At 42.2% G+C, this 27,387-nt stretch overlaps 1 protein-coding gene across 6 annotated transcripts in view; it reads right to left on the bottom strand.

Moving 5' to 3' along the window:
* PLA2G4C (phospholipase A2 group IVC) overlaps positions 1-27,387 on the bottom strand; it is a 113,455-nt gene that overhangs the window by 36,687 nt on the left and 49,381 nt on the right. For 5 of the 6 annotated variants that reach the window (XM_069760622.1, XM_069760606.1, XM_069760613.1 and 2 more), the window contains 9 exons: positions 21,770-21,884; positions 17,485-17,630; positions 16,381-16,579; positions 12,447-12,555; positions 11,047-11,187; positions 7,977-8,030; positions 6,124-6,162; positions 3,475-3,591; positions 1,242-1,337 (listed from right to left, as the gene is read on the bottom strand). In XM_069760622.1, the coding sequence (XP_069616723.1) occupies positions 1,242-1,337; positions 3,475-3,591; positions 6,124-6,162; positions 7,977-8,030; positions 11,047-11,187; positions 12,447-12,555; positions 16,381-16,579; positions 17,485-17,630; positions 21,770-21,884 (1,016 nt within the window). The remainder of the gene's footprint in view (positions 1-1,241; positions 1,338-3,474; positions 3,592-6,123; positions 6,163-7,976; positions 8,031-11,046; positions 11,188-12,446; positions 12,556-16,380; positions 16,580-17,484; positions 17,631-21,769; positions 21,885-27,387) is intronic. The other variant, XM_069760644.1, reaches the window with a different exon arrangement.

Consider the following 27,387-nt stretch of genomic DNA (forward strand, 5'->3'; position numbering starts at 1 on the left):
CCACTTCCTGTCCTGCAATTATATAAACTGCGCATGACCGCACGGCCATGCGCTAGTGTACAATTGAATACGTGTGTTTGTTGTGAGTGCAAGTCGTTCATTAAATACCCCTACCCTATTGTATGACTGTTCGCGTATGGAGTATGGCTGCTATCTAGCGCCCGACAAATCACTCAACGTGTCACACACGTATCAGCGTCTATTGCTGTGACCGCCAGTGCGGCGCCACGTGCCAGTAGTGCGCTTCCTGACCCACGTCTGGGTGCTTAGTGGTGCCTGCCAGCACGGCACAGTTCGCACTTCGGTGCTCTAATTAAAAGAGTTGCCTAACACACCCTGTTGCGGTGTTGTGTCAGCAAGTGGTCTAATCGGACTTCAATCCTAGTTGGGGTTAAGTTCACTGACTGCTTGCTCGCCTTCTATGTGCGGTACCGCGATCCTGTGACGCAACAGGATCGCTTCCTTCACGTTGGGTGAAGTTTAACCCACGCGAGTATACTTATGAGTACCGCCATATAGTCCGTCATTACTCAGCAGCAGGTTCCATCTCTGCACGGTGGACCCCGGGCTACGAACGCACCGTACACTATCAGTCTTATTATTTGGTGCGTTCCGCTAGCCCTAACAATGGCTATGGGGCCGAAAAATAAAAAAGTTATGGGTCTTGGAATAATTGGAGGAAGAAAGGAAAGCACAAAAATGGAAAATCTCAAGGGGTTAATACACATTCTTCAAAGTATACCTTTTTAATTGTAGATAACCAATAACATTCATACATAAAATAGGCAAAAAAATGCCCAATTGGTACTTTTCGGGCCGCCCATAGACGTGTATGGATGAGTCGGGATGTGTCTAAACAGTTTATATTTGCTGTATACATATGAGGTTGACCAATGCCTTACAAACTTGTATTTCTACTTTGGCGAACATGTTTCATATAAAGAAAATGCCTGAGCCTTGGAAAGTCATGGGCAGACATTACTATAAGTCACCAGGGCGTTTATGGTAAAGACTGACATTTAGCAGCATGTCAACGTTCTCCGCATCTTGGGAAACAGTAGCTCTGTCAATGGACCCATTTTGTTTTTAGCCAGGGCAGCCAACAGTTAATAATAGCTAGCCAATATAAGATAAATATGTGACAGAATGTGACAGCCATTCTGACCTAGTTATCCAAATGCAATTATGACAGTAAATATGTGAAAAAAACAACAACAAAAAAACAAAGCAATAACACTCACCGCCAAATTCATAGAGAAAGTTATTCGTAGTTCCCCATTGCCAATGGATAAAAGATTTCAGTACTTTTAGAATCAGAATCACCTTTTCACAAAAACCTAGAAAAAAAAGATAGAAGTTAAAACTGGAGAATGAGGGAAGGAAAGTGATGAGTAAACTTTTTTTTTTTGTTAAAGGGGTTATCTTGTTTGAAATATGTTTAGCCATAGGCTCAGTGACTTATATAATGAACTGAGCTTCACTCCCCGAGTCTTGCTCTGTCTCTTGTGCTTTAGCCTGATGATTTGCTGCAGCGTCACTTAGACAGTGCTGTTGTCATAGGGCTCATACTCACTTGCGTGAAATACGGCCGAGTCTCGCATGGTAACACCCGGCTCTGCCGCCGGCACTTGGGAGCAGAGCGTGCAGCTCCATGTATTGCTACGTGACCGCATGCTCCGCTATGGACTGCCAGCGGCAGAGCCGGGTTTTAACATGCGAGACTCGGCCGTATTTCACGCAAGTGAGTATGAGCCCTAATACTGAGCTCAGTGGCTCATGCAATATCTGGACAACCTGTGGGTAATAGTACATCATAAGGAGGGTGTCCACTCCATATAAGGCAGATGCCAGCTGTAAAAACAGCTGGCGCCTGCCTCTAAGTGCAATGTTTGGCGCTCCTTCTATGATCGCTGTGATATAACCCCTTAAGTGCCACTGGCAATTTTCAACAGTAACATTTAAGTGGTGTGATGTGTTGTGATTCTGGACTGCCATAGCACCTGGGGGCCTTTTGAAAGGCCACTGTCACTATTATCTTGGTGCTTCTGTGAAGCCCAGCTGCAGACCAGGGTTGCCACAAATTCCAGGACAGTTTGTAAAAATAAGGCACTATCAAATGACCAAAAGTGTCCACTAGGGATAAAAAAAAAGAAAAGAAAAAAACAACAACCTGTACGACTGTATAGCTTGCACATACAAAAAAGCCCAGCAAACAAGAGGCCACATGTACGGCACTTTACCAGCACTGTCCAATAGATTACATTGAAGGGACCACACCAGTTACTCCAGTCCTCAGCTCATCATTTAGGCTATGTGCACACGTTGCGGATTAGGCTTAGGAATTTCTGGTGCGGATTCTGCCTCTCCTGGCAGAAAACGCACCTGCGGATTTGTTGCGTTTTTTGTGCGGTTCTGCAGCGTTTTTTGTGCGTTTTTGCTGCGGTTTTCTTGCGGATTTGCTGCGTTTTTTACCCCTGCGGTTTTCTATAATGGAATGGGTACATAAACGCTGCAGATTCACAAAAATGAAGTGACATGCTACTTCTTTTAAACCGCAGCGTTTCCGCAGCGGATTTTCCGCAAAGTGTGCACATCATTTTTTTTTCTCAATTATTTACATTGTACTGTAAATCAATTGCGGATCTGCAGCTTTTCTGCACTGCAAAAAACGCTGCGGATCCGCAGAGAATCCGCAACGTGAGCACATACCCTAAAAGTGAAGAGAGAGATCAGTGAGGGATTTCTCGAGATCCATGAAGGAGTTAATGTATGACTTGCTTTCCTCTCTCATCAAACTAGCAGTTGGAAAGCTGCTGGACCTCACTTGATCTCTGAGTTGCCTGTGTAAACCTCGCTCTCTCTGTGGACTCCACTCACACAAAAGCGTTTGAAGGGGATAAGTGGCTGCCAGACCCCTCGGGTTATATGGAATTGTTTCCCCTGAAGTCTGTAATTGGGCTAAAGTCTAGTGAAACTCATACTCATTAGGCCGGAGTCACACTACTGCGAGATACGGCCGAGTCTCGCAGATTAAAACCAAGCTCTGGCACCGGCACTCCGGAGCGGAGCGTGCGGCTCCATGTATTGCTATGTGGCTGCACACTCTGCTCTGGAGTGCCGGTGCCAGAGCAGGGTTTTAACCTGCGAGACTTGGCCGTATCTCACTGTGTGTGATCCCGGCCTTACACATTTTGCCTAAATCGGTGGGTTCGAGTAACAGTCACATGATGCGTATGGACAATTATTTTTAAACACATATTTAGAACTGACCAGAAAGCAGAAATAATTCACAATTTACTATCAGAATAAACAATATAACACACAGAAAATGTGAAAAAATGTAAAAACAAATGCAACACATATTGAAGATCATCATCAGTATAGCATAAAGTAACAAAAAGACAAATTAATGTACAAATATTCTACCTTTTTACCATGTTGTCATGGAAAATATAAAAGAAAAAAAAAAGTTACCAATGTTTTCATTGTCGCCAGCCAGCAATTTACGTTCTTCGTCAGTCAGCATAACGAGATCATGGCTTGAGAGGATGACTCCCACTTTTTGGCATCCTTCACATGAGCAGAGGTTTTCTTTAATATAAGCAGAGAAAAACAAAACCAGTTTACATGGAATTACATGCACAGAAGTCTGTTCTTATAAATTCTGTATAAAATTAAGTCCATGGTCAATGAGGCGCATACCCACAAAACACTGGTCACTGACTAACAAGGATCATCCATTCCCTCATTGCTCCCATTATGATAACATGGCAGGGTTTATGAGTTTAACCCATTATCCCAAAAAATTAGCATAGCACAAATATGGACACCTTGATAAAAACCTAATCTGGTCCATTTCCCACCCCTCTCCCCTTTACATACAAAAAAAGACCAAAATGTTCCATTGGGAACCTAATTCCTTATTAGGCCAGTCTCACACGTCTAGATAATTACGGTACCGAAAAAAATCGGTACCGGAGTTATCCGTGTCCGTGAGCTCACGTAGGCCATCCGTGTGGCACCCGTGTGCCGACTGGGTACCACACGGAGCGTGCAGGAGACAGCGCTAGAGATAAGCGCTGTCTCCTGCATCTGGTGCTGAAGCCACCATTCATATCTTCTCTCCAGCAGCGTTAGCTGGAAAGAAGATATTAACATAGTAACATAGTTAGTAAGGCCGAAAAAAGACATTTGTCCATCCAGTTCAGCCTATATTCCATCATAATAAATCCCCAGATCTACGTCCTTCTACAGAACCTAATACTTGTATGATACAATATTGTTCTGCTCCAGGAAGACATCCAGGCCTCTCTTGAACCCCTCGACTGAGTTCGCCATCACCACCTCCTCAAATCCTTTTTTTGTTTGTTTTTTCTTGTTTTAAATAAAGATCCATGTCCCCACCACCCTCCCACCCCGTGCGCCCGCCCGTTGGTAATAAAATACTCACCCGGCTCCCTCGCAGCGTCCTGTCCTCGCCGCACCTTCTCCTGTATGAGCGGTCACGTGATGCCGCCCATTACAGTTAGGAATATGCGGCTCCACCCCTATGGGAGGTGGAGCCACATATTCATGACTGTAATCGGCGGCACCACGTGACCGCTCATACAGGAGAAGCTGGCGCTGAGAGGACGCTGCGAGAGAGCCGGGTGAGTATTTTATTACCAGCGGGCGGGCGATCAGGGGGTGGGAGGGGGGTGGGGACATGGATCTTTAATTAAAACAAAAAAAAAAGGATTTTTCATATCTTCTTTCCAGCGAACGCTGCTGGAGAGAAGATATGAATGGCGGCTTGAGCACCATGTGGGGGGACAGCGCTTACAGTAGCGCTGTCTCCTGCACAGCACACGGACTGCACATGGACAGCGTCCGTGTGCGGTACGTGTTTTACACGGACCCATTGACTTTAATGGGTCCGTGTAATCCATGCGCTCCCACGAACACTGACATGTCTCCGTGTTTTGCACACGGACACACGGTCCGTGAAAACACGCTGACATGTGCAGAGACACATTGATTTCAATGTGTCTACGTGAGTCAGTGTCTCCGGTACGTGAAGAAACTGTCACCTCACGTACCGGAGCCACTGACGTGTGAAACCGGCCTTAGCTAGTGCAGAGGGACACTGGAAACTGTTAAATCTTACAATAAGGCCAGCGTCACACTGGCATTTTAAACGGCCAAGTGCAATGCGATAAAAAAAAAATCGCATTGCACTTGGACCAATGTTAAGCTATGGGGCAGCTCCCAGCAGCCGACTTTTTGTCGGCCGTCTTCCTCAGTCCGAGACAATCGCAGCATGCTGCGATTGTCTTGGACTGAGGAAAACTCTCGGCTCACTCGCACCCATATAAGCCTATGGGTGCGAGTGAGACAGCGCACACCACTCGGATATCATCCGAGTGATGTGCGTTATAAGCGGACCCCAGCAATGGAGGAGATGGAGAAATTCATTTCTCCGCCTCCTCCGCAGCTATGCGACGATCCTCCCTGTGCGATATCGGAGCACAGACGCATGACACTCGGCTCCTGCTCTGCTGCGAGCAGGAGCCGAGTGTCATTAGCATATCACATCTGATAATCTCGCATCGGATGCAATACGCCAATGTGACGCCGGCCTAATAGAAAGAAAGCCGGTACATGGGGTTTCTGGATGAGGTTTAGGCTATTACTGTAAGGAGAGTAAAAGTTGCCTACAAAATCCATGAAATCATGGTTGACCAAATTGTTTCCTAATGTCACTAGTAATTTTCACAGAATCACTGACTCGTTTGGGAATTTTGCATTAATCCCAATGATCCGTCAGTACTTGGTAGTGGAGAAACCTTCTCATTGTAGGATCCCTGACAAACAGTACATGGACATATTGCATGAAGGAAGCACATAATTTTACAGGCACATTTACAGTAAAAATATGAAAGTTAATCACAGGGAATAAGATGTGCCCAAAGAGTTTGGAGGGTAACTGATCTCTTTAGGAACTAAAATTCTCAGACCCCTCTTTCCAATCGGGACAATGTTTAAATATATGCTAAAATATCTTGTTGTCCAGGCTAGCAGCTTTTAAAAAAGCAAAGATTTAGGATAACATAAGTTTTGGTTAATAGTTTTAAGGTTTCTTACCTTCATTTCTAATGTTCGGAAAAAGTTTTTCAAATTTTTCTGAAAAAACAAAACATCTGCTTAATACATTAAAAATTTTATGTAGAATTGTAAATGATGGCTTATCAGTGCAACTCTGCAAATAAACTACATGAAACTGATTGAATCAGAAAACAATCACACATTTGTATTGTCTAGTAGTAAAGAGTGGGTTTAACCCCTTCATGCTCCATGATGGATGAATACATCACACAATAGGTAAGGTGTGTGGAGCTGGCTCAGGAGCAGAGTCTGCTGCACGCAGGGAGCTTGCCAGCTGGTTAATACAGCCAGAATCTGCCTATAAAAACAGTAGTGATTAATGACCTAAATTATACGTTTTGGATCATTGTTATGTTGGAAAAGTGAAAATTTACCAAGAGTACAGATTGATAGAAGCACCTTCTCTTTCAATATAGATCATGACATCTGTGAATTCATGATACTATCAATGAAATGTAGCTCCCCGACACCACCAGCACTTCATAAGGACACTATAATCACAGAGTTTCACTGTAAGCACCATGCATTTTTCTTTGTACTCCTCACCTTTGTGATACCATACAGCTTTGAAGCCATCAGTTCCAAAAACATTTATCTTGGTCTTATCACTCCAGAGTATAGAGTCCCAGTAGTCTTCATATTTTTCAGAATGGGCCCTAGAAAATTGTAGACAGGCTTTTTTTGTGCATGGGCTTTAGGTTTGGCTTTCTTCTTTAGCCAAGTGCAGTGAACTTGCATGTTGATTTTCTGCAACCTTTCTCATCAGAAGAACAACCTGTTTAGGTGTTAACTTCCATGGTCACTCTGGATGTGTCTGCAAGATGGTTAAAGTACCATCTTTGTTAAATTTTTGTATCACTTTTGAAACAATATTTTGACTGATAAGTAAAGATTTACTGATCATCTTGTAGCCTTCATCTTTCTTGTGTAAAGAAATTATTTTCTTTTTCCGGTCTTGTGACATTTCTCTTCCATGTGGTGCCACCATTGCTGACAACAAAGAAAATGAATTCCCCTATTCCGTGCTAACTAATGCCTTTTAATAATCATTTGTCTGTTGGACACCTGTTTCACGAGTAATTAGACTTACTTGTGGTTGAATTCTTGCTAATTAGAATTTTTGTAGCCCAAACTTTAGGTTTCCTTCTAAGACTTTCATTTGACTGTACTCATTTTGCAACACGGTCTACTCTTGAATGAATGTGTTAGCAAAATTACTTTTTTGGGGAGTGGAAAATAATAGCTTTTTTTCTGCAATCAATGGCCCAAACTTGTGGCAGTGTTTAGTCATTTGGCATCCTATATGGAAGGAAACTAATCATTTTCTGACAAATTTGTTGTGGTGTACTTATTTATGCGGAGAACTAATATATTGATTATGCAAACATACATCTGGTATCACCATAATCGTACTGACCTGGAGAATCATGTTGCCTGGTCACTTTTATTACACAATTAATGCTGTAAAACCAAAACTCCAAACACAATGACATAATAGTTTTTTTTCTCCTTCACTATTTCACCTCACTTGGATTTTTTTTTTCACATTTTATAGTCAATGAGTCAATGAGCAGGGTGAAATCAATGAGTCATTGAAAATTACAACTTGGCTCACAAAAAACAAAACAAAAACAAGCCCAGATAGGACTATGCCAATGTACAATGGTTGCATCGTTAAGTTGGTAATGAACGTCAGAGACCCTAACTACCAGGTACCATTTAGCCAAGTGTGACTGCTACACCCCTCTAACTACAGCAGTTATTTGTACTTGATAGGTGTCGGTTATCGAATATTTCACATCTAACATTTTATTCACTGCAATAAAACTTGCCTTTGATGAGATTTTTAATAATAGTATTGCTTGCAGGTGCACTGCCCCACAGTCCTAAGGATATAAGGAAAATAAGTTCAGTTACATAGAAATAATAAGCTGAATTAACACAAATCAACTAATTTCTATCAATAAAGTACATGGTTCTATTACATTTTCCTCATTTGCTCAGTGCTTGAAATACAAATGAAAGGTCAAAAAAGTGGACACTTAAAACTCATCTACCTTCCAAATATCTCAACAATTGGTGTTTGTCTAACTGAAGTGCACAATATTCTAGCTTTTAAATCGAAGGGATTACCACTAGTGATGAGTGAGTGTACTCGTTGCTCGGGTTTTCCTGAGCACGCTCGGGTGACCATTCGAGTATTTATGACTGCTCAGAAATTAAAGGATACTGGCTGCGAAGGATGATGATGATCAAGCCAACAAGTACTAAGGGATACAGAGTAGGTCAGTGGACAACACACATCAGGCAAATGAGACTTCTTCGAAACACCAGATACTTAAATCTGATTATAACACTGACTCTACAACAGATTTTCACTGCTCCATCGATACCAGGTATCCAGGTATTGATAAGCTAATAGTACATGTAACCTCTCAGTACTTGGATCCTGCCATGTCTTTTGTCATCCAAGATTCGGATGTAGATTTTTTTTTTTAGCACAGGGAATGTAGCACTGAGTAATAGTAATAATAGAAAAATTCTATCACCTTATGTAGCTATTCCATTAGTACTACACGTGAAGTCAATATCTCGCATCCTCCTCACCTTAGCTGGCATAGCATTTAATATAGAATGGAGTTAGGAAGGATACCGTAATGTGACTGTTTGTGCTTAACAAATACAAATCAAACTAGATCTGAGCTGCTTGTGACAGAAGAGTCACACTATAAAATGCCGCCTGGGAGAATTAATGGCTCAAGATGCCCCAATTGGTTAAACAAAGCAACGATATCACTTCACTTTGATTAAAAAAGTATGTAACTATATTTCATTAGAGGTGTAACTTAAAGCTCCTGGGCTCTAATTATTATTATTATTATTAGACATTTTTATAGCGCCATTTATTCCATGGCGCTTTACATGTGAATACGGGGCAAATATAGACAAATACATTAAACATGAGCAAATAACAAGGCACATGGGTACATAAGGAGGGAGGACCCTGCCCGCGAGGGCTCACAGTCTGCAGGGGATGGGTGAGGATACCCTAGGAGAGGGTAGAGCTGGTTGTGCGGTGGTTCAGTAGGTTGAGGATCACTGTAGGCTGTAGGCTTGTCGGAAGAGGTGAGTCTTCAGGCTCTTTTTGAAGGTTTCTATGGTAGGCGAGAGTCTGATGTGTTGGAGTAGAGAGTTCCAGAGTATGGGGGAAGCACAGGAGAAGTCTTGGATGCGGTTGTGGGAAGAAGAGATGAGAAGGGAGTAGAGAAGGAGGTCTTGAGAGGATCGGAGGTTGCGTGTAGGTAATTACCGGGAGACCGTGTCACAGATGTATGGAGGAAACAGGTTGTGGATGGCTTTGTATGTCATTGTGAGGGTTTTGAACTGGAGTCTCTGGACGATAGGAAGCCAGTGAAGGGCTTGACATAGGGGAGAGGCTGAGGAATAGCGGGGAGACAGGTAGATTACTCGGGCAGCAGAGTGTAGGATGGATTGGAGTGGTACCAGAGTGCTAGAGGGGAGTCCAGAGAGTAGGAGGTTGCAGTAGTCGAGGCAGGAGATGATAAGGGCATGCACTAGCGTTTTTGTGGTGTCGCGGTCAAGGAAAGCATGGATCCGGGAAATATTTTTGAGTTTGAGACGGCAGGAGGAGGCAAGGGCTTGGATATGTGGCTTGAAAGAGAGGGCAGAGTCGAGGATCACCCCGAGGCACCGGGAATGTGGGACTGGGGAAAGTGAGTAGCCATTGACATTGATGGATAGGTCTGGTGGAGGGGTAGAGTGAGATGGGGGAAAGATGATGAATTCTGTTTTGTCCATGTTCAGTTGTAGAAAGCGAGCAGAAAAGAAGGCTGAGATAGCAGACAGTGTGGGATTTTGGTAAGTAAGGAGGTGAGGTCAGGTCCGGATAGGTAGATCTGCGTGTCATCAGCGTAGAGGTGGTACTGCATACCGTAGGATTCTATGAGCTGTCCCAGGCCGAAAGTGTAGATGGAGAAGAGTAGGGGTCTAATGTAAAATCTCAAACACTTTCATATGTATAATACAGGAATCTTATGCGCTAGAGGGGCCTTTTTGCCCTCCCAATCAGGACACGGACACTAATGCTACACCCCTTGTATCTATGGGACTGGCAGAGATCCACAGCCATTTTCTGTGATTTGTTTGGTGGGTGTATACAGAGAGTTTTTGTATTCTGCTAGTAATGATCAAGACATCCATATTTGAGTTTGTTAATGAAACCCAATGGGGGAAGATTTGGTAAGGCGCTTATGCTAGAAATCTGCTGTAACACTTTAATAAGTTTTGCAAAAATATTGCGACCTTTGGCAGTGTCTACGTTCCAGTCCTGGCTAGCTATGCCAATATGGGCGTGGCGAGACATGGGTGGGAAGCGGTCACATCCACCCAGCTCACCATAAGTTACTTCACTACACAATTTTACGCCAGGCACCGGCTAAGTACCAGCATAATCGGGTCAGTGAATACACATTTCTTCTTTTTTTCTATATTGTAACTAAAATTTAACCTTTATTCCAGTGTCTAAAAATTCTTAAAATAATTATCCATACATCCGAAGATGGTAATGACCCACTAATTCCAACATATGAATCAATGTAGGAGATGTACTGTTAATCAAAAGGGATTTTGACTATTGTACCCCAAAATTTCTAGTCAAATATATCCCCTATAATTATGTCAGGAAATCGGGCAAAAGAAACATAGAATGTGTCTGTCTCATGACCACATAGAATAATGGCAGTCTTATGTCTCAGCCGTAATGGTACCAGTATAATCGGGTCAGTGTACTCCAGCGAGCGCTTCATTAGGACTGGGGTGCGTTACACTACTACAATCTCTTCATGGCTGGTGTGGCCTAGTTTCTTTCTCTTTTTAGCTTACCTTGGAGATAACAGAGGTCTCTCTCAGGATGGTGTTTTACCAAATTCCCTTCTCTGAATTGACTGCCCAAGAGCTCAGTATTGACAAATGTTTTGTACGCTGGAAATCCAACCTGGTGTGGTGTGAACTCAAACCAGGCCCCTGTGATAAAATGTACAATTACCACACAAGTGACCACAATCAATGGCTTTGAGCACGTATGAGCTTCACAATATCCTGCCATTATATAACAGCTTCTACAAAACACATACGGGAATCTGATATATTTTTCTGATAACATTTTAAGATCAAAGAACATTTTTGCCAGCAAAGATGAACCAAAGTGTCCACCACAATCTGTGGTGGTGGTTACAATAAGTAATATTGAGAGCTGTACGGATTAGGCTGCCGTCACACTAGCAGTATTTGGTCAGTATTTTACCTCAGTATTTGTAAGCTAAGGAAAAGTATAATAGAACCATATGCACCACTTCTGTATTTATCACCCACTCCTGGTTTTGGCTTACAAATACTGAGGTAAAATACTGACCAAATACTGCTAGTGTGACGGCAGCCTTAGGAATTAAATTTTGCATCTGCCGAGATGTCAGGTAAGTGTACCTCCATTTGTTTATTAATAGGAGCTTTTTGGAAATCGGATGCCAATGATTAGATTAGAACACCATATTACATTGAGTGATTTGCTCTTTTTGTAATTCCATTGAGCTTGTGCATGGACACCAACTGAATAAGCAGGAAAAATCTACTCGGAAAAGGGTAACACCAAAGCTTTACTAATAAAGAAAAATAATTCCATTTAATATGCAACAAATATATAAAAGTAGAGTAAGAGGCACCATGAGCACGATGATTAGTGGCAAAAAGAGGCAGGCATGACATGTGGCACAAAAATGGACACAAAGTGAAGGAGAAAAAAATATTACGGTAGTGGCCAAAAGTTTATCGACACTTTCTTGTCCAATCAGTATGGAATGGCTTTCCAACAGTCTTGGAGAAGTTCCCAGAGATGCTGAGTAGTGATGAGCGAACGCTCTCGGATAGGGTGTTATCTGAGCATGCTCGTGTACTAATAGAGTGTCTTCGGCGTACTTGAATAATTTTTAGCTTTCAGCCCGGCACAATATATGTGGGGATTGCTTAACAAACAGGCAAACCCTGTATGTCTTGTGGCTATCAAATAGTCGTGAAACATGCAGCCACGGGAACATATTTTTCGAGCACACCGGTCACTCTGTTATCACATGAGCATGCTCAGATAACACCTTATCCCAGCGTGTTCGCTCAGCACTAGTGCTGAGCGATTGTGGCTGTTTTGCCTTCACGCTGCAGCCCAACTCATCCCAAACCATCTCAATTAGGTGTTCATTTTTTTTTTTAACCAACAATGTAGTGGGCCTTACCTGCATGCTTTGTATTTAGGGAGCCCCCTTCTACAGCAGAGTAAACTGGATAAGGGTTTTCCCCACTCTCACAACATGTCCGGTGATTGGACAATGTTTTTTCATTAATCTGCGTTAATACAACAATAGAAAATAGTAGGCCATTAATAAGTGTCAATCCAACAATATGAACCCATCTTACGCCCTTAGCTTTCCAGCGCTGCCTCTGGCCTTTATTGACATGGCAGCGGCGATTTCATGACTACAGCACGTAACTGCTGCAGCAAATGACAGGCCTCAGCGGCGATACCGAGATAGACAGCACAAGACCGCTATGCCCAGTGATTGGCTGCAGTCATCACATGCTGTAGTCGTGATTCCAGTGCTGCTGCCACCATATGAACAAAAACTGGTCAGTAGTGAAGAGTGCTGGAATTACAGGGGTTAAGTTTGTTATTTTTGCATACAGCAATCCTATATTCAAAACATTTAATATTGATATAGTTGATGATATTAGTAATCAGTTTCAGATTACCCAGGGTCTATCAGTAACACTGATTCTGGGAGCCCACTTTTCAGCTATATGCTCATATTATTGCAGGATTTTATGTGGTTTGCCGCTGCTCTTATGTAATTTCATCCTAGGTTTCCATAAAATATAGAAATGGGTACTTTGCTAAACAAGAGAAACTGTCTGCTCCGTATGGATGCATATAGTGCATTCGGAGTACTGTGCCAAGCGCTGTTGCTATAAGTGGCCTACTCCTAGGCAGGGACCCACCAAGGGATTCACCTGTTCCCTGATGGCCAGTCCGAGCCTGCGTATAATGATTATCTGGGCCTGTTAAAGAAGAACTGGAATCCTAGTGGGGGTGTGTGCCTTTTCAGAAATCATTATACCATACATGTATTGGTATTGATTCACTTTAAGGCCGGCGTCACATTAGCGAGTTTTATGGACGTATGAGCGCATAAAATACGTCCGTAAAACACGCATTACACACGGCCCAATTATTCTCTATGACCCAGCTCCTATCTGCCGTATTTTACTGATCCGTATTATACGGCTTTCTACGGCCGTAGAAAATCGCAGCATGCTGCGTTTGTCACCGTATTGCGCAAAAAAATCGCCAATGAAAGTCTATGGAAGCCAGAAAAATACGGATTACACACGGACCAGCAGTGTGACTTGCGAGAAATACGCAGAGAGAAAAGCCGTCAATTCAGTGCGGTGTACAGTAAAATCACACTGACAGCTTACAATAGAATAGGTAGAATAAATGTGTACACATAGAATAGGTATATATATATATATATATATATATATGTCAGTGAGACACATATGTATATATATTAATATTTCATACAGCGCTAGATAGCTTAAAAGCCGGTAATTCAATTACCGGCTTTTGCTATCTCCTTCCAAAACCTGACATGATATGTGACATGGCTTACATACAGTAAACCATCTCATATCCCCATTTTTTTTGCATATTCCACACTACTAATGTTAGTAGTGTGTATGTGCAAAATTTGGGCGTTCTAGCTATTAAATTAAAGGGTTAAATGGCGGAAAAAATTGGCGTGGGCTCCCGCGCAATTTTCTCCGCCAGAGTAGTAAAGCCAGTGACTGAGGGCAGATATTAATAGCCTGGAGAGGGTCCACGGTTATTGGCCCCCCCTGGCTAAAAACATCTGCCCCCAGCCACCCCAGAAAAGGCACATCTGGAAGATGTGCCTATTCTGGCACTTGGCCACTCTCTTCCCATTCCCGTGTAGCGGTGGGATATGGGGTAATGAAGGGTTAATATCACCTTGCTATTGTAAGGTGACATTAAGCCAGATTAATAATGGAGAGGCGTCAATTATGACACCTATCCATTATTAATCCAATAGTCTGAAATGGTTAAAAAAAACACAAACACATTATTAAAAAGTCTTTTAATGAAATAAAAACATGTTGTTTTAATATTTTATTATTCTGGTAATCCACCTGAAGACCCTCGCTCTGTGACAAAGAAAAAATAATAAACCAACAATATCCATATCTTCCGAGGATCTGTCACGTCCCACGATGTAAATCCATCTGAAGGGGTTAATTTTTTTTTACAGCCAGGAGCTCTGCTATAATGCAGCTATGCTCCTGACTGTAAAACCCCAGCGAATGAATGGAAACTAGGTCAATGACCTGTAGTTACCTTCATTCGCGGTGAGGCGCCCTCTGCTGGATGTCCTTCGAGCGTGGGAAAAAATCAGAAAAGTTCCCAGCCTCAAGTTCATATGAGGACAACCAGCAGAGGGCGCCTCACCGCGAATGAAGGTAACTACAGGTCATTGACCTAGTTTCCATTCATTTGCTGGGGTTTTACAGTCAGGAGCATAGCTGCATTATAGCAGAGCTCCTGGCTGTAAAAAAAATTAACCCCTTCAGATGGATTTACATCGTGGGACGTGACAGATGCTCGGAAGGTATGGATATTGTTGGTTTATTATTTTTTCTTTGTCACAGAGCGAGGGTCTTCAGGTGGATTACCAGAATAATAAAATATTAAAACAAGATGTGTTTTTATTTCATTAAAAGACTTTTTAATAATGTGTTTGTGTTTTTTTTAACCATTTCAGACTATTGGATTAATAATGGATAGGTGTCATAATTGACGCCTCTCCATTATTAATCTGGCTTAATGTCACCTTACAATAGCAAGGTGACATTAACCCTTCATTACCCCATATCCCACCGCTACACGGGAATGGGAAGAGAGTGGCCAAGTGCCAGAATAGGCACATCTTCCAGATGTGCCTTTTCTGGGGTGGCTGGTGGCAGATGTTTTTAGCCAGGGGGGGGCCAATAACCGTGGACCCTCTCCAGGCTATTAATATCTGCCCTCAGTCACTGGCTTTACTACTCTGGCGGAGAAAATTGCACGGGAGCCCACGCCAATTTTTTCCGCCATTTAACCCTTTAATTTAATAGCTAGAACGCCCAAATTTTGCACATACACACTACTAACATTAGTAGTGTGGAATATGCAAAAAAAAATGGGGATATGAGATGGTTTACTGTATGTAACCATGTCTCATATCATGTCGGGTTTAGGAAGGAGATAGCAAAAGCCGGCAACTGAATTACCGGCTTTTAAGCTATCTCGCGCTGGATGAAATATTAATATATATATATATATATATATATATATATACACAGTACATATGTTTTTATTATTTTTTGAGCACATGGATCCCTTGTATATCCGTATGTCGGTTTTGCAAGCCTGCGAGAAAATCTCGCAGTACGGATGCCATACGGATTACATACGGAGGATGCCATGCGCAAAATACGCTGACACACCCTGCCTACGGAGGAGATACGGACCACTATTTTGGGGACTTTTCTGCGTATTACGGCCGTAAATTACGGACCGTATTTTTATACGCTGAGTGTGACGCCGGCCTAAAAAGGAGAGCAACATGATGCAGTGGCTAGACCTTGATTCCAGTGATGTGTCACTTGCCAGGCTACTTACTGTCATTTTAATACAATCACAGTTTTCTCTGCTGTAGATCTAGCTATGCTCAGAATGCTGAGCCCTGGATAATCCCGCCACACCACTGATTGACAGAGAGCTGCTGGTGGGGGCATGCTTACCCAGAGCAGATGACTAGGAGGCACATGGCAGCTAGTCCTGTAGTGATATCTCCTGTTGATAAAACACTGATTTTATTGAAACAGCAACACCTAGCCTTATACGTGATACATTGCTGGAATCAGGCTCTCAGCCCTTAAATCAGATTACATAGAAAAAGCCTGCTGACTCCCTTTACTAAAAAATACATTTTAACCTTCTTTCTTATATAAAATTCTAGCCACCCTAATGAAATATACACATTTTATGCATACAATGAATGGGATTACACAATAATACAGTACAATATATTGCACACTATGAATATTACTTACCTCATTAATGACTGTATGAACAAACACATAAGCCCAAAAATTGGTCAGTGAATATATCTCTTCAGAAAACGAAAGTTTTAGTTTCTCCCATGCTTTTTCCCAGTTCCACAAGGGGTGTACGAGACGATGAGTTATCTGACGCTCCATCTCTTCCATGCATGATGACCAATGATCATTATTATAGAGGGACGACATACACCTGGATGTAAAATATGGGGCAGACGAAGTTAATGTAACAGTATATTGTATTTATTTTGTATATTTAATAAAAAGAACATGGTGAAAAAGAAGAAGAATTGGATGTCTAAACTCAAGTCCAAGCAGCGAAAATGTCTTACAGTGTGCATCAGGGTGACCGGACAATAGCATTTTCTACTGAACAAAGTCTACAACTGCTGTTGCTGAAAAAGGATTCTATACTAAAAAAATTGCATATTGCTAGTGTAAAGTGCTGCAGAGCGGTAGTCATGACGCTCTGGCATCTTGGCAGCTTCACCCTTGATTTTCCTCCATTCATGTGCAGTTATTTTGCGCCTTTTTTGCCCAACACGTCTTAAGACCCTGTTGACTATTTGCCATGAAACGCTTGATTGTTCGGTGATCACGCTTCAAAAGTTTGGCAATTTCAAGACCGCTGCATCCCTCTGCAAGACATCTCACAATTTTGGACTATTCAGAGCTCGTCAAATCTCTCTTCTGACCCATTTTGCCAAAGGAAAGGAAGTTGCCTAATAATTAAGCACACCTTATATAGGGTTTTGATGTCATTAGACAACACCCCTCCTCATTACAGAGATGCACATCACCTGATTTACTTAATTGGCTCTCAAGCCTGAACAACTTGGAGTAGGACAACATGTATAAAAAGTATCATGTGATCAAAAATACAACTTGCCTAATAATTCTGCACGCAGTGTAGAATGTTAAAAAATAACAGGAAAAATTGCATGCACAAATTGATACTAAACAACACACATAGCATATTAAAAACGCTATGAAAAATGCATGTCACTACACAGACAAAAAAGTGGGTGAAGGACCCCTAACATTTTTTAATTTTCACAGAAGAACAATTAGTATCCGTTCGATGGAAAACATATTTACCAGGTCGATCCAGAAGTGCCGCAAATATATGTAACAGCATCTAGAATATCTTCTTTGGCCAATTCCGCAAGAACACCAAGAAGTGCAACCATAGCACGAAGTCCACCACCAGATGCCAAAATGGCAATTACAGGAGGCTCTTCACTCTTAGTACAAAAAAATTGTTTTTACAACAATGTCACAAAAAACAGAAAAGATACAAAATATAATGCATATACAGCGGCTTGCAAAAGTATTCACCCTCTTGGCATTTTTGGTGTTTTGTTAACTCTCAATTTGGAATTTCACAGGTTTTTTTGATTGTTTGCATCAGTTCATGTAAAGAACATGCCTCCAACTGTGAACATTTGATTTTCTTGTTATTGTGAAGCACAAAACAAATAGGACAAAATAACTAAACACTTAAGTGCGTATAACTATTCATTCCTCTATATAGTCAGTACTTTGTACAGCCTTATTTTATTACAATTACAGCTGCAAGTCACTTTGGTTAAGTGTCTGTAAGCTTTCAACATCTTGTCACTGGGAGTTTTGCCCATTCCTCAAGGTAAAACTGCTCCAGCCCCTTCAAGTTAGATGGTTTACTCTGGTGAACAGCAATTTTCAAGTCTAACCACAGATTCTCAATGGGATTACGGTCTGGGTTTTGACTAGGCCACTCCAAAACATTTAAATGCTTACCCCTTAAACTACTCAAGTGGTGCTTTAGCAGTATTTTTTTGGTCATTGGCTTGTTGAAAGGTGAACCTACATCCCAGTCTCAAACCACTGACAGACTGAAACAGTTTTTGCTCAAGAATACCTGCATTTTGCACCATCCATCTTTTCCTTGACTCAGACCATTTTCCCTATCCCTGCTGCTGAAAAACATCCCCCCAGCATGATGCGGTCACCACCATGTTTTACTGTCGGGATGCTGTTCTTGGGGTGTTGGTTTGGCGCCAGTCATAGCATTTACCTTGGTGGCTAGAACGTTCAATTTTGCACTCATCTGACCATAGCACCTTCCTCCGTACATTTGGGCTCTCTCCCACATTTCTTTTGCAAACTCTAATTGAGCCTTATAATGTTTGTGTGTAAGTAATTACTTTTTTCTGCCCACTCTTCCGTAAAGGCCACTTCTATGGAGTGAACAGCTTATTGTGGTTATATGGACAAATGCACCAGTCTTTGCTTGGGAACTCTACAGCTCCATCAGGGTTACCTTTGGTCTTTGTGCTGCCTCTCTGAGTAATGCCCTTCTTGCCGGAGCTGAGAGTTTTGGTGGGCGACTCTCTCTTGGCAGGTTTGTTGTGGTACCATATTCTTTCCATTTGATGATAATGGATTTAATGGTGCTCCAGGAGATCATCAGATATTGGGATATTATTTTATAACCCAGCCCTGACTTGAACTTCTCAAAAACTTTGTCCCTGACTTGTTTAGAGATCTCCTTGGTCTTCATCATGATGTTTGATTAGTGGTGCGTCTTGCTTAAAAGTGTTGCAGCCTCTGCTATATACTGACAGACCATGTGACACCTACATTGCACACAGGTGAGCTTGTGGTCGCTTAGCATGTGACTTATGAAGGTAATTGCTTGCACCAGAAATTCTTAGAGGCTTCATAACAAAAGGGGTGAATACATATGCCAATTTTTAGTTATTTGATCCCATACATTTAATTTATGCCTATATTTTTCTCACTTCACCAACTTAGACTATTTAGGGCTGATGCATAACACACAAATCGAATTACAAAAATATTTAAACACAGGTTGTTATGTAACAAAATAGGAAAAAAGTCAAGGGTGTGAATAATTTCACAAGCCACTGTATACAGGTCCTTCTCAAAAAATTAGCATATAGTGTTAAATTTCATTATTTACCATAATGTAATGATTACAATTAAACTTTCATATATTATAGATTCATTATCCACCAACTGAAATTTGTCAGGTCTTTTATTGTTTTAATACTGATGATTTTGGCATACAACTCCTGATAACCCAAAAAACCTGTCTCAATAAATTAGCATATCAAGAAAAGGTTCTCTAAACGACCTATTACCCTAATCTTCTGAATCAACTAATTAACTCTAAACACATGCAAAAGATACCTGAGGCATTTATAAACTCCCTGCCTGGTTCATTACTCAAAACCCCCATCATGGGTAAAGGTACCTTCACACATAACGATATTGTTAACGATATCGTTGCTTTTTGTGACGTAGCAACGATATCGTTAATGAAATCGTTATGTGTGACAGCGACCAACGATCAGGCCCCTGCTGGGAGATCGTTGGTCGCTGAATAAAGTCCAGAACTTTATTTCGTCGCTGGACTCCTGCTGACATCGCTGGATCGGCGTGTGTGACACCGATCCAGCGATGTCTTCACTGGTAACCAGGGTAAACATCGGGTAACTAAGCGCAGGGCCGCGCTTAGTAACCCGATGTTTACCCTGGTTACCATCCTAAAAGTAAAAAAAACCAAACGCTACATACTTACCTACAGCCGTCTGTCCTCCAGCGCTGTGCTCTGCACTCCTCCTGTACTGGCTGTGAGCGTCAGTCAGCCGGAAAGCAGAGCGGTGACGTCACCGCTCTGCTTTCCGGCCACTGTGCTCACACAGACAGTACAGGAGGAGTGCAGAGCACAGCGCTGGAGGACAGACGGCTGTAGGTAAGTATGTAGCGTTTGTTTTTTTTTACTTTTAGGATGGTAACCAGGGTAAACATCGGGTTACTAAGCGCGGCCCTGTGCTTAGTTACCCGATGTTTACCCTGGTTACCGGCATCGTTGGTCGCTGGAGAGCGGTCTGTGTGACAGCTCTCCAGCGACCAAACAGCGACGCTGCAGCGATCCGGATCATTGTCGGTATCGCTGCAGCGTCGCTTAATGTGAAGGTACCTTAAGACTAGCGACCTGACAGATGTCAAGAAGGCCATCATTGACACCCTCAAGCAAGAGGGTAAGACCCAGAAAGAAATTTCTCAACAAATAGGCTGTTCCCAGAGTGCTGTATCAAGGCACCTCAATGGTAAGTCTGTTGGAAGGAAACAATGTGGCAGAAAACGCTGTACAACGAGAAGAGGAGACCGGACCCTGAGGAAGATTGTGGAGAAGGACCGATTCCAGACCTTGGGGAACCTGAGGAAGCAGTGGACTGAGTCTGGTGTGGAAACATCCAGAGCCACCGTGCACAGGCGTGTGCAGGAAATGGGCTACAGGTGCCGCATTCCCCAGGTAAAGCCACTTTTGAACCATAAACAGTGGCAGAGGCGCCTGACCTGGGCTACAGAGAAGCAGCACTGGACTGTTGCTAAGTGGTCCCAAGTACTTTTTTCTGATGAAAGCAAATTTTGCATGTCATTCAGAAATCAAGGTGCCAGAGTCTGGAGGAAGACTGGGGAGAAGGAAATGCCAAAATGCCTGAAGTCCAGTGTCAAGTACCCACAGTCAGTGATGGTGTGGGGTGCCATGTCAGCTGCTGGTGTTGGTCCACTGTGTTTCATCAAGGGCAGGGTCAATGCAGCTAGCTATCAGGAGATTTTGGAGCACTTCATGCTTCCATCGGCTGAAATGCTTTATGGAGATGAAGATTTCATTTTTCAGCACGACCTGGCACCTGCTCACAGTGCCAAAACCACTGGTAAATGGTTTACTGACCATGGTATTACTGTGCTCAATTGGCCTGCCAACTCTCCTGACCTGAATCCCATAGAGAATCTGTGGGATATTGTGAAGAGAAAGTTGAGAGACGCAAGACCCAACACTCTGGATGAGCTTAAGGCCGCTATTGAAGCATCCTGGGCCTCCATAACATCTCAGCAGTGTCACAGGCTGATTGCCTCCATGCCACGCCGCATTGAAGCAGTCATTTCTGCCAAAGGATTCCCGACCAAGTATTGAGTGCATAACTGAACATTATTATTTGATGGTTTTTTTGTTTGTTATTAAAAAACACTTTTATTTGATTGGATGGGTGAAATATGCTAATTTATTGAGACAGGTTTTTTGGGTTATCAGGAGTTGTATGCCAAAATCATCAGTATTAAAACAATAAAAGACCTGACAAATTTCAGTTGGTGGATAATGAATCTATAATATATGAAAGTTTAATTGTAATCATTACATTATGGTAAATAATGAAATTTAACACTATATGCTAATTTTTTGAGAAGGACCTGTATATACACAGTACAGTGATATACTGGTTTATGATATTAATTGTTGATTCTTGATATAAATTAAAGGGTCATTTTTCATAATAGAAGCTATTCATGTTCAATTAGGCATATTTACCTTTTGGACATTTACATTTAGCTTTTGAAGGGCTTCCCACACTTTTTTCTGCCTAGCTTTAAGAGATGCTGCTTCCCCATCTGACCGTATAGGAGCATCAGGACCTTGTGTCATGCTTGCAATAAGAATAAAGAAAATATAAGTTTCTAACTAATGGAAACTTCAGCATTGCCTTATTCAATTTTATCACATAACATATATCAATAATCATTTTACTTTTAATTTATCAAACTTAAAGGGAGACTGTCATGTAAAAAATGCTATTATCCTTTAGGGGACTAATCTGCTGGTTAATAGCATCCTGAAGATACCCGGTGTCAGCACTGAGCCCTGCTGCCAGGAGCAAATTAACTTTATACCTTCCTGCAGGCTTGGGCTTTCAGGGTTGTGCCTGCGTGGCCTCAGTCTCCGCTCAGTACATAATAAGTAGTGGCTGTAGCTATGCCCCCCTCACTAACTTACAGCCAGCTGAGCATTAGAGCTAACTTTCAGTCAGTGCCAGGGACACAGTTACAATGGCTGCTTACTGTTTATTGAGTGATGACAGAAGCTGTGCTGAAAGCGCCTCTAAAGGTACCGTCACATTTAGCGACGCTGCAGTGATCTAGACAACAATCCCAATCGCTGCAGCGTCGCTGTGTGGTCGCTGGAGAGCTGTCACACAGACAGCTCTCCAGCGACCAACTATGCGAAGTCCCCGGGTAACCAGGGTAAACATCGGGTTACTAAGCGCAGGGCCGTGCTTAGTAACCCGATGTTTACCCTGGTTACCAGCGTAAACGTAAAAAAAAAAAAAAACACTACATACTTACATTCGGGTGTCTGTCCTCCGGCGCTGTGCTTCTCTGCACTGACTGTGAGCGCCAGCCGGAAAGCACAGCGGTGACGTCACCACTGTAATCTGCTTTCCGGCCGGCCGGCGCTCACAGTGCAGAGAAGCACAGCGCCGGGGGACAGACACCAGAATGTAAGTATGTAGTGTTTTTTTTTTTTTACGTTTACACTGGTAACCAGGGTAAACATCGGGTTACTAAACGCACCCTGTGCTTAGTAACCCGATGTTTGCCCTGGTTACCAGTGAAGACATCGCTGAATCGGCGTCACACACGCCGATTCAGCGATGTCTGCGTGAGTCCAGCGATGAAATAAAGTTCTGGACTTTCTGCTCCGACCAACGACGGCACAGCAGGATCCTGATCGCTGCTGCCTGTCAAACTCAACGATATCGCTAGCCAGGACGCTGCAACGTCACGGATCGCTAGCGATATCGTTCAGTGTGATGGTACCTTACGTCTGAAAGCTCGAGACTGCTGGCAAGAGTAGAATTAATTTCATCCCATCAGTGGGGCTCTCAGACTGGAGTAAGATTTGTGGTGAGGTGCATATGGAGGTGTAACAAACTTGGAGCATCACATGACTTTTTAAAAGGCGTGCGCCTCCTAATGGAAACAAAGAAAACGGATCACTGCACACGTCAGAAATGAGTCACTTTATATTGAAGTGAAGATATTTTATTCAAGGTGCAACAAAAAATCCAAGGACGTAACAAGGCAACAGTTCAAACTCTAACGTTTCGGCCAGACAATGGCCTTGGTCACAGAGTAGTGCTGAAAAGACGAAAAAACGTATAAATCAATATTATATACAATAAATACAATAGATACAATGGTCAACAAAGTTATTTACATACTATGTACAATTTGATTAAGGTTCCATGTGGAGAAATAAAACACAATGAGAACCAGAGAATAATGGAACACATGTCACTATAATGCCATAGACTAGCAGAGATTGGCAAAAGGTTGGAACCACCCTGTTGATGATGTAACCCATAGAGGACATAAAGACGAGGAAAAGGGGTTATGGAGGAGTAAGAGATAAGAATCGAGTAAAATAGCAGGACATGAAAAAAATAGCAGGACATGAAAAAAAACATACCCTTAGTGGCAGTCCTAATGAAAACATATGGTCAAGTAATATTCAAAAGACGGGTATGATCCCGTGGAACCCTGGTAAAGTAACAGAAAACAAAACAAAGGGTATTGGTATGTAGGTGAAATGAATCTCATATTTGTATGTAAATACCCTATCAGGTATGGTCACTGGAATGGTATTTGTGATGAAATCACTAAGTGGGATATCTGAGGATAGATATATATACATAAGGTATTTACCCAGAAGGAAGTCAGCGGGCACTTAATGCTAAATAATGGATAATCGAAATGCAGTAGTCCAAAATGGGCTTCAGCTGAAACATAGAACACATACATATATCTATATTTATATATAGAGTGTAGGTAAAACAATGGTAGAGAAAAAATAAATATAATATATATATAAATATAGTAAAGGCTTTTTAGACTACCAAATGTCCTAGTATAACCCAAGATCCATGGACCTACACGGGAGGACTGTAGGAAGTAGAGGCAAGCAGCATGAATGTGTCCGTGTGAGACAACCGTCAGGTTCTGTAAATAGACGTATATAATAGAATATGACAATAATTAAGTACGACGGGTTAGAGTAGCTAGTGTGTTGTAAAACACCGAATGGTTAATCTATTTGTGGAGGAAATGCATACCTAGGGTTCTTTATATGGCAAGGGTAGTAAAGGTAGTTATATCCAGGCATTAACCCTTGTGATGTGTGTTAGTGCAGCTAGAGTACACCTATACAGTATAAGAGAGGAGATACAAAGTTAAAGGGAAACGGTCTAACCGCATGAATGTACTTATCTGGGGACCGAAGCTCACAAACATTGGTGATGCAGAGGTCACAGCGTCCGCAAGGAGAGTCCGGAGAGAGATGCCGACACGCCACAGGGTCCTGGCAGGAGACGCGGATGTGGCAAGGAGCCGGCTGACGCGGTTAAGAAGCGTCGCGGCCGGAAGTGGGGAGAGTGAACTAACGCCTGCGCAGAGCGGACAAGGCGCGCGAGCGACGGACCAGACAGAGATGGCTCGCGCCTGCGCAGTGTGGATCGTCTATAAAGAGACGGCAAGGCAAGCGCAGGCGCCGCTGTATAGCGAAATGTGGGAGGGAGCAATCCAGCAGTATATGCTAGTGTGTCAGAGGTACTGATGTATAGTGCAGGTATCGCAGAGGGCCAAGGAAACGGATGAAATAGAAGTGTGTTAATGATGTGTATATGTAAGGATATGATGAAGAGAGGGGAAGCCTGACACCATCGTACCCAGTCTATTAAGTGCAAGTGGAAGACTCTATTCATAAAGGGAAGGAGAAATACACATATATATATACATACACATATATATACATATACATACATACATATACATGTATATATATATACACACACATACATGTAAGCATATGGACGTTAGTCCAGAACTAAAACTTTGTCAAATGCCACCACATTTTGTAAAGCAGAGTCACTAAATATACATATAAGTTGCAAAATGTAATAGGAGTCCATAACACTCTGATTATTCATGGGAGGAGCCTTGAGTTGAAAGGGTCAAATAGGAGGTAATAAAACATATGCTATAAACACAACTGAAGGACGGTAGTATGAAAAAAGAATAAGCTATACCTGAAATGAAATAAAAAATGAAACTAATAAATAAAAAGATATGGATGAAAGGAAACTTTTTATAAAAAAATATGGATGAAAGGAAACTTTTTATAAAAAAGGAAAGGAAACTGTTAATAAACTCCTAAAGGGCATGTCTCTTACCATCCTGCTGAGGAAATTTACGAATTCTACAGGTGCAGTGGGTTAAGTCGCCTAAGGGAAAAATAGAAACCTGGTTAGGATAGCCAATCAATCTCCCTATTGAGTCCCCTAGGGTGAAGAGTATCCAGCGTGTATATCCAGTAAGATTCCCGTTGTTTGAGTAGTTGGATATGATTGCCACCACGTCGAGGACGTGGGACCTTTTCAATAACCTGAAACCTCAGTTGTGCAACCGTGTGTTGGGCTTCTTTAAAATGTAGCGGTAGTGGCAGCCAGGTCTTTCCACATCTAATGGTGGATTTGTGACTGGAGATCCTATTCCTGATGGCTTGGGTGGTTTCCCCTACATATAGTAGTCCGCACGGACATTTGATGATGTATACTACAAAGTTAGATTCACATGTGTAGTAGTCCCTAATTGGAAAAGCCTTCCCAGTGTGTGGATGTAGGACCTCATTGCCCTTAATGATGTTCGAGCAACACATACAATTGAGACAGGGAAATGTGCCCGTTCTCCTGAGCCCTGTCAATGTCCTTTGTGGCCGTAGTCTGGAAGAGCCTAAATCGGCCCGTACCACTCTATCCTTTATATTGTTAGGCCGCCTCATGCTCATTAGAGGGGGGTTTTTAAAGATGGGAATATGTGGATAAGACTTGTTCAAAAGGGGCCAATGACCCCGAATTATATTGTGGATTCTGTGCATGGTAGGGTGATGGACAATATAATTCGGGGTCATTGGCCCCTTTTGAACAAGTCTTATCCACATATTCCCATCTTTAAAAACCCCCCTCTAATGAGCATGAGGCGGCCTAACAATATAAAGGATAGAGTGGTACGGGCCGATTTAGGCTCTTCCAGACTACGGCCACAAAGGACATTGACAGGGCTCAGGAGAACGGGCACATTTCCCTGTCTCAATTGTATGTGTTGCTCGAACATCATTAAGGGCAATGAGGTCCTACATCCACACACTGGGAAGGCTTTTCCAATTAGGGACTACTACACATGTGAATCTAACTTTGTAGTATACATCATCAAATGTCCGTGCGGACTACTATATGTAGGGGAAACCACCCAAGCCATCAGGAATAGGATCTCCAGTCACAAATCCACCATTAGATGTGGAAAGACCTGGCTGCCACTACCGCTACATTTTAAAGAAGCCCAACACACGGTTGCACAACTGAGGTTTCAGGTTATTGAAAAGGTCCCACGTCCTCGACGTGGTGGCAATCATATCCAACTACTCAAACAACGGGAATCTTACTGGATATACACGCTGGATACTCTTCACCCTAGGGGACTCAATAGGGAGATTGATTGGCTATCCTAACCAGGTTTCTATTTTTCCCTTAGGCGACTTAACCCACTGCACCTGTAGAATTCGTAAATTTCCTCAGCAGGATGGTAAGAGACATGCCCTTTAGGAGTTTATTAACAGTTTCCTTTCCTTTTTTATAAAAAGTTTCCTTTCATCCATATTTTTTTATAAAAAGTTTCCTTTCATCCATATCTTTTTATTTATTAGTTTCATTTTTTATTTCATTTCAGGTATAGCTTATTCTTTTTTCATACTACCGTCCTTCAGTTGTGTTTATAGCATATGTTTTATTACCTCCTATTTGACCCTTTCAACTCAAGGCTCCTCCCATGAATAATCAGAGTGTTATGGACTCCTATTACATTTTGCAACTTATATGTATATTTAGTGACTCTGCTTTACAAAATGTGGTGGCATTTGACAAAGTTTTAGTTCTGGACTAACGTCCATATGCTTACATGTATGTGTGTGTATATATATATACATGTATATGTATGTATGTATATGTATATATATGTGTATGTATATATATATGTGTATTTCTCCTTCCCTTTATGAATAGAGTCTTCCACTTGCACTTAATAGACTGGGTACGATGG

This window comes from Ranitomeya imitator, chromosome 1 (genome assembly GCF_032444005.1).
Source record: "Ranitomeya imitator isolate aRanImi1 chromosome 1, aRanImi1.pri, whole genome shotgun sequence".
In the NCBI taxonomy this organism is placed as follows: domain Eukaryota; kingdom Metazoa; phylum Chordata; class Amphibia; order Anura; family Dendrobatidae; genus Ranitomeya; species Ranitomeya imitator.